A 12,054-nucleotide genomic window follows, 5' to 3' on the forward strand; every position below is an offset into this window, starting at 1 on the left:
GGTATTATTTAAACGGTACTTAAGCTGGTTGAGAACTGGTTATAGGGGCCTAAATAATTTCTTTATGAAATAATAACTTCCCAATCGTTGTTTAACGTAAGATAACACGTCTTTTGATTTCTTATGCGTAAGAATATATGAGCCGCGCCACGAGAAAAACAAACATAGTGCGGTTGCAACCAGCATGAATCCAGACCAGCCTGCGCATCAGGGTCCATTCTGTTCGCTAACAGTTTCTCTAATTCCAATAGGCTTTGAAAGCGAAGAGTATGGATCCCGACCAGACTTAGCGGAGGTGCATGCTGGTCTGGATTCATGCTGGTCGCAAACGCACTATGCTGGTTTTCTCATGGCACAGTTCATACTGAGTGATATATTGTTTCGCATAAGAAAGAAAAATTTTTGGTGTTGTTTTAAACAAAAGTCAGAGTACAAAACTGGATTTAGCATGAAAAAAGTTTTAAATCCACAGGACCTGTTATATTCTTAAATGCATAAAAATTTTCTAAAATTAACTGCTTTACGGTTTAATGAAAATATTTTTTTTTTCAAATATTTTCGTGCGACAGCACTGCCTCTTTGTCGGTTATAATCATCCTGATCACTGTTGATGCTAGGTTTGTTAACGTCCGGAAGTTGATATTTATGTTTGCGATCAACACGGTACAACATGATAAAATTAATTGCAGTTTAAAATGCAACGGGCGGTAATGATTAATGATAAAAAACATAAATAACAAAAAAAGATAAATAATAATAACAATGTGTTCAAAGCAATAACTGTAAATTACGATACCATTAAAGAATGTGCAGATTTATCTCAACGCATTTTTTGCTATTCATTTTCTCAATTAGTAATTTTTACTTCAAACTGACGTCAAAATGACGTTACGCATTTGTGCAAAATAGCGTGCGACGTACGACTTACAATGAGTTTGTTTCATAGCACACAGTTTCAATCTTCAAGGCTTTCTTTAGCAGGAAAATAAATGGGGTCGTGTAACATATATATAGGAATAAAAACAACTGTACCAGATTTACGACAAAACTTACAATTATTTTCTAAACTAAAACTCTTCGGTAGTTATCTGGTGATATAACATATGTGATGTCCGTACTTTTGAAGTGTAAAGCTCAGTGGGTAGAGCATTGGTCCTCGGATCGCGGGATCGTGAGTTCGATCCCCGGGCGGGGCGTTTGTTCTCCTTGACGATTTGATAAAAGACATCGTGTCTGAAATCATTCGTCCTCCACCTCTGATTCATGTGGGGAAGTTGGCAGTTACTTGCGGAGAACAGGTTTGTACTGGTACAGAATCCAGGAACACTGGTTAGGTTAACTGCCCGCCGTTACATGACTGAAATACTGTTGAAAAAACGGCGTTAAACCCAACACAAATAAACAAACCAACCAGGTAGTAAAAAAATACCAACAAATAACAACACTTTCCTTCCATCTTCATATTATCAATTAGAAGCCCGGATTGTTTTCGTAGCACCTTGATTAGATAGTTTTGGTCCAGATAGCAGATATTGCACGTCTCGCTATCTGCTTTCACCAAATTTGTCCCTAGTGCATTTCTTATCTATTTTTGTGTTGACTTCGGATTATATTTCAGATAGGAAATTTATACATGATTTCTTAAATAACGTTTATGTACAGAAAGTTATGAGGTATTCATGTAGCATAGTTGTGCAATTTTTTAACAAGATTTTAAATTCCAGTACGTAGATCCACTCGAGCCATATCTTGGTCCGCTCCATCGTATGGACTATGCCAAATTAAAAAATTACTTTGTAAACATTAACTGAATGTTGTCTACTTTTGAGCAGCTATCCGTTAGTTTCCTGTCACCAATTTTAATATTAACACAATGGATACCTCATTTATTTATGGACAATCTTCTTTAACAAGTTTATATTCACTAAATCTCAGTCACATAACGAGCAAGACTGCTTAAAACACTCTGCAATAAGGGGGTGAAAGTAGTACTCTTGTTATAAACATAACAAAATGATCGATACTGTCGGACTTTGGTTTACTTCTTTAAAGTGTTCCCTTCAACATTAGAGAAATCACTAATAAAGCGTTGATATTGAAACGCGTAATATCACTTAAATGAGTGCCTAGTCAGATAATGTCATTTTACATCACATTTTGTCGCTCGATTGTCTTGAAATTTTGACCAAAGTGTCAGGAAAACTCTTCTAGATTTTTAATTAGAAGGTATGAATCTGACACATCAACCTAACGGCCAGATTGACGTAAGAACGGACACCCATATGTTATATCTCCGTTTCTGGCGAGAGTGGGGTGGGTGTGTGAAAATATTGTTTTTTTTTGTGATCAGGGTTTAGAAAACAAGGAAAGGCGAGATGATTTATTTTGTTTTATGTAAAGTCGTGTAATGAATAACAGAAATGGAATTATTTCTTTCCGAAAATACATCCGAATCCGCTGCAGTCGGCTTCGGTTGACACCTGAACATTGTAACATCCAACAACCTCGTTTGTTGATGTGTCCTTTATTTCAGCATGAGCTTTGTAGTCACCCTGTATGGAAAAATAGTTCGTTATGATATAACTAGGAGTTTCAGTAGATCTTGTTTGCACTTTTAAAATATCAAAATAATGGGCCGCAGAGTAAGAAAAAATGTATAAGATAACTATTCCAAAAGTCAGATAACTAATTCCAAAATACAGAAGAAACCTTCACAAGTAAGGCTGAGAACGTGCACATCTATGTTTAACTAACTCCTATACTTAATTATAAGCGTCTGATGTCGGGACAACTTGCTACACTTAAATTAGGTTCTTTATTATGCAGTTAATTTTTGCAAAAATCTTAACAGACTTTTATTCTAGCATTGTGTAAGAATTTAAGCTGGGTCTGGCTTCCCACCTGGTAGTACAGAATCTTGGCGCGCTTTTTATATGCATTATATTGGTCCTTATTTGATAAACTAATCATGTGATGTATGATTCAAAAATGTATTGGATAATTTTTTTTATAATTAGTTGAGATTTCTCATATTTGAAACTTTGTAGAAACTAAGAAAAGAAAAACCGTGTTGTTTTCTATACATAAACACTGAAATAAAATAATGCAAAGAAGCAAAATAATAGGTTACCCTATTTGACTGAGTCTGTCCATGAACGGAAATTAAGTTTAACACCATTCAATGAATATGTGCATTTCAATTTTACCGCAACATACACGTATTTGAAAGACTTGTAATATTGAAATTTGCCGATTTACGCATACATGTACAATAATAAATATGAAGCATTTTGGTTCTGTTATTACCGACGCAAGAAATTTCCACACTCCGGCTAGTTCCGGTATGATGAATGTCGTGGGGTTGAGGTGGTAGTTTCCAGGCTGGAACGGGCATGCGCAAGGGAAATCTGGCGTCGATGACACAATTTCATTCGGACAATGGTGGGTGTTGTTAAAACTCCTACCACTTAACAGATCGCAAACTTCGTATTTACTGAATTGAAATACATACAGATTATGTTAGTTCAGCATAATTATTAAATTGTCGAAATAAAGAAGCGAAAATATATCAGTATATTAAAGATGAAATAAAAACGTTGCATTAAATCAATTGCATATTCATATACATATAAAATAATAAATACACATGTTTTTTTTTTTGATTTTACACAACGATTTTCATAACAGAGCTTGAAAAAACGGATCCACTTAGTAGAAAAATAAAATATACAAAACAGAAATCCTGAAATTTGTTGGCTGATTTGTGCCATTTCGTCATAACGTTCTGTCGCAGCGACACAACGACAAACGTTGTTATGGCGCCCCATCAAACGTCGCCCCGCCGGACGTCGCCTTCCGAAGTGACATGATAGTATTAATCAAATTTGTGATAAAAGGTAATAAGGTTTTAACAGTTATGATATAAATATTTATTAGCCCCTAATGAAGTGTTATCAGAAGCAATTGTCACTTTTGTCCCTCCCCCGCCCCAATCTTCTTTAATTGATAAGTGAATTAAGCCATCAGTGACACGATGTATAATTTTTAAATAACAAGTCTTTTTATGACATATAAATAGATAAGGGACAATAGCGCAAATCAACCACATTTCGAAATAAAAAAGATTTCTCTACGAATGTACTCGACGAAAGTAACTGCTCAATAGGACCTGACATGAGCCTTGCTCAACTCCCTCAGGAAGCAGTGGCATTTACCTTTCAAATAGGGATCTGGTGTTTGCTCGCGACAATTCATTTCACTGAGGCAGGTATAAAGTATTTTCCCAATGTATCTGGACAATGAATTGGAGAGGCGGTCTGGCGTGCGAGCGGACGTACGCATATTGCCCTCTTGACTATCTGTTTACAAAGTTACACATCGAGTTACTGGTGATGTACTGTTGAACTGGAAGTGGGGGGATAAGGAGGAGGTGAAGAGGAGTGGTGTGGGGAGTAGGGGTGGAAGAGTGGGGGTGGAAGAGTGGGGGTAAGCGTGAGCAATTTCCTTTGGTAATACTCCATTAGAGACTAACAAATATATCATAACTATTTAAATCTTCCTTCTATCTCAAACTTGAATAATATAACTAGTATCGTTCCGGACGAAAAAACCGACATTCTGCGGACACCATAACGACGTTTGGCGGGGCGCCATAAAGAAGTTTGTCGTTGTGGCAGAACAAAATGGCACAAATCAGCCACCACGAATTTCTACATGACTGAAAATGACTGGATACGCATTTTTTTTTTCTCAAACAGCAAAATTCAGGAATCTCTGACAATACCAAGTTATAGATGTATAAATGGGATATATAACGGGGTTTTTTCCTAAATTTCGCCTTAATTACATTAAAGTATAATACTGCTGAATTCATCTAAAATTATGTAACACTTCGTTTACAAAAAAAAAAAAAATGCCTCGTGTAATGTTACTGTTAATTCTTACCAACTTCCAACATTACTTATGCATGGAACAGTGACGAAACCAAATAACACTTTTTTGGATACAATCAAACTGAGTTCGAAATGGTTCCCGGCTATCGGCTTTAGAACTTGGACGTCAATGCTACCAGTCTCAGGACCAGGGATGTGGACTGGATCCGCACTTAAGTGGGCATGCTCTACGTGAATCACTTTATTTGGACTATGATCTGTAAAATATAATTATTTACTTCTCATAAACTTGCACACATTTCTGACATATCATTGTTTTCAAACGTTTGCTTAAACTTTACATGCAAACCATCATACAGCAATATCATTGTAACACTTCTGGTCTTCGAGAATGAATGACGCAAGAAGTTATTCTGGTTACAGCTGGTTAACAACATCCTTTATTATTATGACAAGAAGTTATACAGCCGATGTGTGCCTTCTAGCCATAATGGCACACCTAGCGTAGTAATGGCCCGAGAACTTTAGTGCGAGGCCTATTGTGAAACTAGGTGTACCATTATTGGCAAAAAACCTTTTTATTACGTGACGTTTCGTCAGATGTTGACGTATTATGTATTTAACACAGTGGGTGTTCACTACTTAAAGATATACGGTAAATATATTTTGGAATTACTCACTAGAAATGCATCTAAAGTGTTTCAAAACCATGTTAAATTATTTGGTCTTGTTAAAGTAAACATGCGTAAAAACAAACGACAGATGTCTAACCAAAATGCAACGGTTGCAAATTTGTACGAAAGCGAAGTTGTCAAACGTGTACGTCTAGTATTATATGATATTGAATAATAGTTTTGATAAAATATACGCAAGTTGCTATAGTGTTAATTCAGCATTTGGAAATTTGCAATTCAAAACAAGTACCGGTATATTATTTAGTGTACCGGGAATACTACCCTAATTATGAAGAAAGCAATCTCCAGCTATTCTGTAACGCACTGAAACGTAACATCGCCTATTTTTATGTACGGGAGTGTAAATGCGCAACATTGAAAAGATGTTTTTTCAAAACAAATTGTTACAATGTAAATAGAACTGACTTCGCTGTAAAGCATCATCACATTCAACAGCAAACAGCAAAAATTTTCATGCGTTCATCCTTCATAGCTCTATCGTTTGACTGTTTAGTCATTTTCAAGATGTAAATAAGACATTTTATGTCACGTTATGTTCCGCTTTTTGACGCCAAAAACACCCGACAGCGGTCACCCCTTTGCGTTATATTATTGTAAGATGACAACTACATTAGACACTGAATTACACAACATCTTACGCAACGTCATAAATATTTCTACACCACGTCGACGTCAGAATCGAGCGGGCTTTCGATCAGGGACCGTAAGTATGCCAATAATATGTTACTTTGTACACTGTGCCAACATCTCATGAGCAAGTCATTTCGTATTCGTGTAATTTCAACACGTTAATTTGTTTCTATGTATACAGGCATACTTGGAGAGATATCCCGAGGGCCAATACTGGTCCAGTATGCAAATGTTGCCTTAATGCTCACCAGCCCTGTTTTATAACTTATGTTCAACTCTACTGTTTGGTTGAAAAAAAAGAGGTAGAAACATGTTGTTAAGCGTTACTGAGTACTCAAAATGGGATGGAATGTCAGCGTTGTCTGATGATGTTTACGTAATTTCCTTCATGACATACTAATTTGACTATGTCATAACTTGTCAATACTGCTTTGATATTTGTCTTGTTTGATCTTTTTCTTGTGATCTGCTTCGCCCTTTATAGTGTTTCTCTGTTTTTATGTACCCATCTATACGGCAAAATAGAAAATGTGGAAACTCCAGTCGCTCAACACGACAAAAACAAAAATGCGAGTCGGTTTGACTGAGCCATTTCATGGACGGTAAGTCAGGTTAAGTTTTATTGCCAGGTGTGTTTTACGTATTAAACTCATAATTTCCAATTATCCTACTAAGTAACTTGAGTTTTGAATTAAGTGTTTTGAAATTTCGACTTAGTGTCTTGCCTTTTTATCCGCATTTATTATCTTCTGTCTATCAAAGGCCAAAATGTTAATGGACTAATATTAAAATTGTAAATAGGTTATCTCTTGTGACCATTTTGTGCCGATTCGCCGTAAAACCCAACTCACTCACTCTTAGGTAACCCGACAATATTTTCGGCCGAGGCTATTGCTTTAGCCCTATATTTTATAAGAAAAGTTTATTATCTTTTCCGATTCATTTTCTGTTTTGCACTTATTTTGCGCCGAAATATTAAAAGTCCTTTCAAAATACTCTTCCAAGGGTTTATGCACTATCTTTCAAAAAGTCGATAAAGAAAGGTAATATTTTGTTGGATTCCTATTCATGTTGGTATTTATGGATATTGCAGAAAGAAATCCCTTTTATTGCCACAATCTAATTTGAAATAACCATATATTGATTTTAGACCAAATATAAACAAATACATTTTTATCTAAATGGCAAGCGTCATGGAACAATGCTTTACCATAAACTGGTTTACGCTTCCCAGCGGTGGTTTTGCCACTGACCGTTCCAAGGCGGTGCCCCAACATGTTCCTTTATTTTTGTCCGTGTGTGTTTGCTTTGTGTGAGTGTTGGTCGTGCGGCGTTCTCGTGTTGGGTTTACGTTTGAGGAGGTTGCGTTTTTAGAACGTGGCTTTCCCTGTTGGATTTTCATTCTTTTTTATTCAATAAACTTCATATTAAACCTACTTTAGGTAAATGGCACCAAGGGAACTGATCTGTTCGCAGGGAGGAAGTTGTTCTTTCTAGTTCCCGACTAGGTCATACCCGTTTGACTCATTCTTATCTGTTGAACGAAGAAGATCAAGCTGAACATGTACAATGTCAAACTCCGCTTACTATTAAACACGTTTTAATCGACTGTGTGGACTTTGCTCCACAGCATAGTATTTACAATGAAACAGATGTTTGAAAGTTTTAGTCCGCACTATTTTATCAGCACTATCACTACTTTTTAAAGCACATAGGCATTTATCACAAGTTTTAAACATTATATTCACATCTTTTGCAACATTATTATGTTTGCAACTATTATAATATATCCAAACGATATCCCGGATAAATACCTTCATCTGCATGTATTGTACCGACTAGGTCGAAAGGCTTCCAGATGTGGTCAAAATAGAATATTTCACTACCCGGTCACCTATGACCTCTTCTCAAAATCTTAATACCCGACTTAGAAATCAGATTTTGGTCGGACTCGTGACTATACGTTCATCAAGGGTATGTGTATATTTCACAAAATAAACTTGAAATTCTTTGATGACTGTAAATACGGGTATATTTTTGAAATTCTGATAGCAGAAGCAGAAATACCCTAACTAGAGCTGCACTAGTGCTTTTTACGTTTCTTCATTGAAATACAATTCAAATACACATTGTCCTATTTAAAAAGATATCAAATGCTAAAAAATAGAGAAATCACAAGACTTTGTTTAGTAAAAAAGAAAACTCCCACTTACTGCAGTCCGTAAGTTTCAGATGAAGAACAGCAAATGATGTTGATATTGCGCATAATAAAATGCAAAGGCGAATCATTTTTGATCTTCTAACTTTCAAAAAGCTAATAGGAGAAGTAAGGTTTCTCACGAACGTAGACTAAATGTGTGTCTAAACCGATAAGCGCAAGTTAAAAAGTGGCAATGTTGGCCACAGATAAGCATTTATGACGTCATTCTTAAATAGCATAAATGTTAATACGCGGAAAGTCATGAGTGAGTGAGTTGGGTTTTACGGCGAATCGACACAAAATGGTCATATATCGCCGAGAAGAAGTCATATTGCAAACGCCAACTGTAAAGCATAAACATTGATGTAAAAATGTAAATAAAATCTGGAAAGAAGATCCCTCGGAAGCACCGAGAACAAGGCAAACAGTGAAAATTGCAGACTCGGTTTGATTGAGTCTGTTCATGAGCAGTAATGGAAATGAAGATTAAGTCGAATCCAAATGTAGCTTCCAACAGTTGTTTGTATGTCGGGCATAGGCTAGAGCCTAGGGGTCGTCGTCATCAAAGTTCCTATCTGTAACTCTTGACAGATAACTATTCTTCATGATACCACTTCTGACCTACAAAATCAATGTAAAAAGTAAGAAAAAGATTATTTTTGAAAAGTAAATTATCTAAAACAAAGTCGTCGTATACCGAATCTTTTATATTATCGACCCTGTTTGCTGAAAGTAGAATTTGAAGTCGTACATGATTTAAATGCTCGCAAAAGCATATTGTTTTAGACGTATGTTCTTACGTCAATCCAGACATAAACACTTCCAAGAACCAAAATAATGAGGATAAATCACAGTACACATTCATATAAAGTTACTGGTTAAGCGTGTGTGTTCGGGTTTAACGTCTTTTTCAACATTTTTTCATTCATATTAACGACGGTAGCAGTGAGCACAATGCCCAACTTTATAGTGCTGCCTCACTGGAATATCACGCCTGTCAAGATCAGGGAAGCTGACACGCTAGCTGCTTTCAAAAGCCTGCTCAAAACCCACTTCTTTGTACAATATTTTGTTAACTGACCGATACATTTTTTTTTTATCTTGTTTTTAAATTATACTTGTTTTCACAGGATTTTTGTTACTGTGGAATGCATTATCTTTGTATACGTATTTTTGCAATTTATTCTGTAAAGCACGTTTGAACGTGTACAAGTGCATGAAAAGAGTGCTATATAAATGTGGTATAATAATAATAATAATAGACACGTAAGTTACTGGTTAAATCGCTTGCGTGTAGGCACGTGTGCAGTACATAGGTTTAAATCACCAGAAAAATCGTAATTTTGGAAATTATTTGATATTGTTTTACATAATTCATCGAATAATTGAATAGATCTGCCCTTCTGATATATTGAATTTTGAATTTATGTCCAATTCGTGACATAATCGGCATTTAAACCTATAGCATATAAAAAGTCAGCAGCGATGAAAATTTCATCGCAAATTTCCTCCACTATTTTGACGTCATCGAAAAAAGTTAGGTGCAGACTACTGCTTGGATGATCGAATAAGGCGAGCCATTTGAATGCCTTTTTATATCCACATATCCTGCCTTTAATGTACCCACCTCCAATAACGTTGTTTTGTGGATAACTTAATGATATAGATCTCTAGTTCTAATAATAGTTTTTCTTATTAAATCTAAGTGGAATAATGCATGTAATGCAAACATGTTCCTCTTATTGTTCTATTCATTTTTAAATTAGCTATTTTCCGCAGGATAGCAATGTCTTCCAACAAGCAATAGCAAAGCACCAATGGTTGTTGTTTTTTTTGTTTTTTTTTTTGCTGTCTGCTGGTATGGCAAGAAATGCAGCAGCCCGTTTGTATCAGGTTCCGAGATAAAAGATTGTCGATAAACTGAAACAACAAAACTTGTGCAAAAAAAACAGGTTTAACGCAAGCCGAATAACCGACACCCGTCAATTAGGCCTCACCAAATTGTTCATCGGATTTGCCGCTCGTATATATTCAGATTTTCAGTTTTTTTGTTTTTGGCTTGCGCTCTTTATGCAGTTACGCCATTTTCTTCAAATGTTTACCAAATTACATTCTCCAAAAATCGATTTATTTCATTGGAAACTGGATGAAGAAAAGCATACTAATTTGTTTGATAACATCAATCTACATTATTTTGGTAAGGGTAAATACTTACTGATGCATATCACTTATCAGTTTTCTGTTTTTTCCTGTCCAAATGATCAGCATTTGCATACGAAAGTTGGTGGGGTAAGGAATTTACATTACGAGTTGTTTTCAGAACAGTTTTGATTTTCAAATTTTCCAGTCATTTAGTAGACTAATGTTAATGCACGTTAATCTCCATTTCAGACTTTAATTGAGACTTTGTTTCAACAAATTTAATATGTTATGAAAGTTTAAAGTTAGAAAAAGAGCTGTACATAAGACATCATGCTCGACTTTTCTGAATCAGAGCAAAGAACTCTTTGATCAGAGCTTTGCCAGTAAAAGGGGCATAATAGTCAGAAGCTATTAAAGTACAGAGCTATTGCAGGCCTTTTTTCATCAATTTGGGAATGCCACCGACACCGGTGGAATTGGGAAAATGCTCTCGGAAATTGTCTTGATTGGGACAATTTGCAAATTACCAAAATCTACATAAATGTGTTTTTGTGTGAAATATTAATGAATTGCATTTCAGTAATTGTTCAGCAGTATTATAATTTACTTAAATAGACATACAAATCAGCTAAACTATCTTAAAACAGCAAAAACCCTAAAAGGTATAATCATTTGGGAATTTTAAATTCAACTTTGGGAAAAAACATACTTTTTTGCATTGGGATTACCTCCTTTTACAGGAGATAGATTTATAGCGGAAAAAAGCCCTGTATTGGTCATTATATAAAACTTAATTAAAAATCTTCTATGTTAAAAAGGGGCATAACTCTGTCTAGATTCAGAATTAAGAGTATTGTTTCTCCTGGTGTAGACTTTGACAGTAAATAACTGTTCTAAGTTTCAAATCAGAAGCTTTAATAGATCTAGTAACACTCACATAGATATCTGATGTATCAAAAACTTTGTAAAGTTGGCTAAGAATGCTACATTTTCATAGCAGTAAATATTCAAGTCACATATATATGTGATAAGTATGGTGTAAGGTTATGCATTGTTGTTTATTACATATTTTCTAACAGCATTTTCAAAAGCATGCATTATTTGATTACAGTGTACTGTATGACAATGTTATTACCTTTTTTCCCCCCGAGTTCACTTTTTTGTGCGTCTGCATGTCAGATTTTCTCAATCCCTGGGGACTTACTTTTTAATTTAAAAGGGCTATACATTCTATTTTAAGGTTTTTATTAGTCAGTCGAGGGACAAATAAAGACAAATATATTTCTTCGCTCTTCGATCGCTCCTGATTTTCTCAAAAACCAAAAAAAAAAAAAAAATTAAATTATTTTTTCGCTCGCCGCCTCAAATCTTTCAGAAAAAAATCCGATGAACAACCTATCAATTTGGTGTGGCCTTACATATATTTGATTTGCGATATTGGCTATCCCCTTACATCCTTAGATCTTTGGCAGGTAGTAGGCTTAGATGGCAGAAA

The 12,054-nt window shown here is 35.4% G+C and overlaps 1 protein-coding gene across 1 annotated transcript; it reads right to left on the reverse strand.

Moving 5' to 3' along the window:
- Window positions 1–2,376: 2,376 nt before the first annotated feature.
- On the reverse strand, window positions 2,377–8,608 carry LOC123552465 (ganglioside GM2 activator-like). The gene is made up of 4 exons (XM_045342137.2): window positions 8,431–8,608; window positions 4,945–5,149; window positions 3,307–3,493; window positions 2,377–2,552 (listed from the first exon to the last, which is right to left on the reverse strand). The coding sequence occupies exons 1-4, from the start codon at window positions 8,504–8,506 to the stop codon at window positions 2,427–2,429; spliced, it is 594 nt and encodes a 197-aa protein (XP_045198072.2). The 5' UTR covers window positions 8,507–8,608; the 3' UTR covers window positions 2,377–2,426.
- Window positions 8,609–12,054: the final 3,446 nt, after the last annotated feature.

The sequence above is a fragment of the Mercenaria mercenaria genome, chromosome 4 (assembly GCF_021730395.1).
Source record: "Mercenaria mercenaria strain notata chromosome 4, MADL_Memer_1, whole genome shotgun sequence".
In the NCBI taxonomy this organism is placed as follows: domain Eukaryota; kingdom Metazoa; phylum Mollusca; class Bivalvia; order Venerida; family Veneridae; genus Mercenaria; species Mercenaria mercenaria.

Excerpts from the sequence above, each read along its gene's own strand:
- LOC123552465 (XM_045342137.2), bottom strand. The coding sequence starts at position 8,506 with ATGATTCGCCTTTGCATTTTATTATGCGCAATATCAACATCATTTGCT. Across the intron at positions 5,150-8,430 it reads TCTGAAACTTACGGACTGCA|ATCATAGTCCAAATAAAGTG; the intron begins GTAAGTGGGAGT and ends TATATTTTACAG. Across the intron at positions 2,553-3,306 it reads TGTGGAAATTTCTTGCGTCG|GGTGACTACAAAGCTCATGC; the intron begins GTAATAACAGAA and ends TTTTCCATACAG.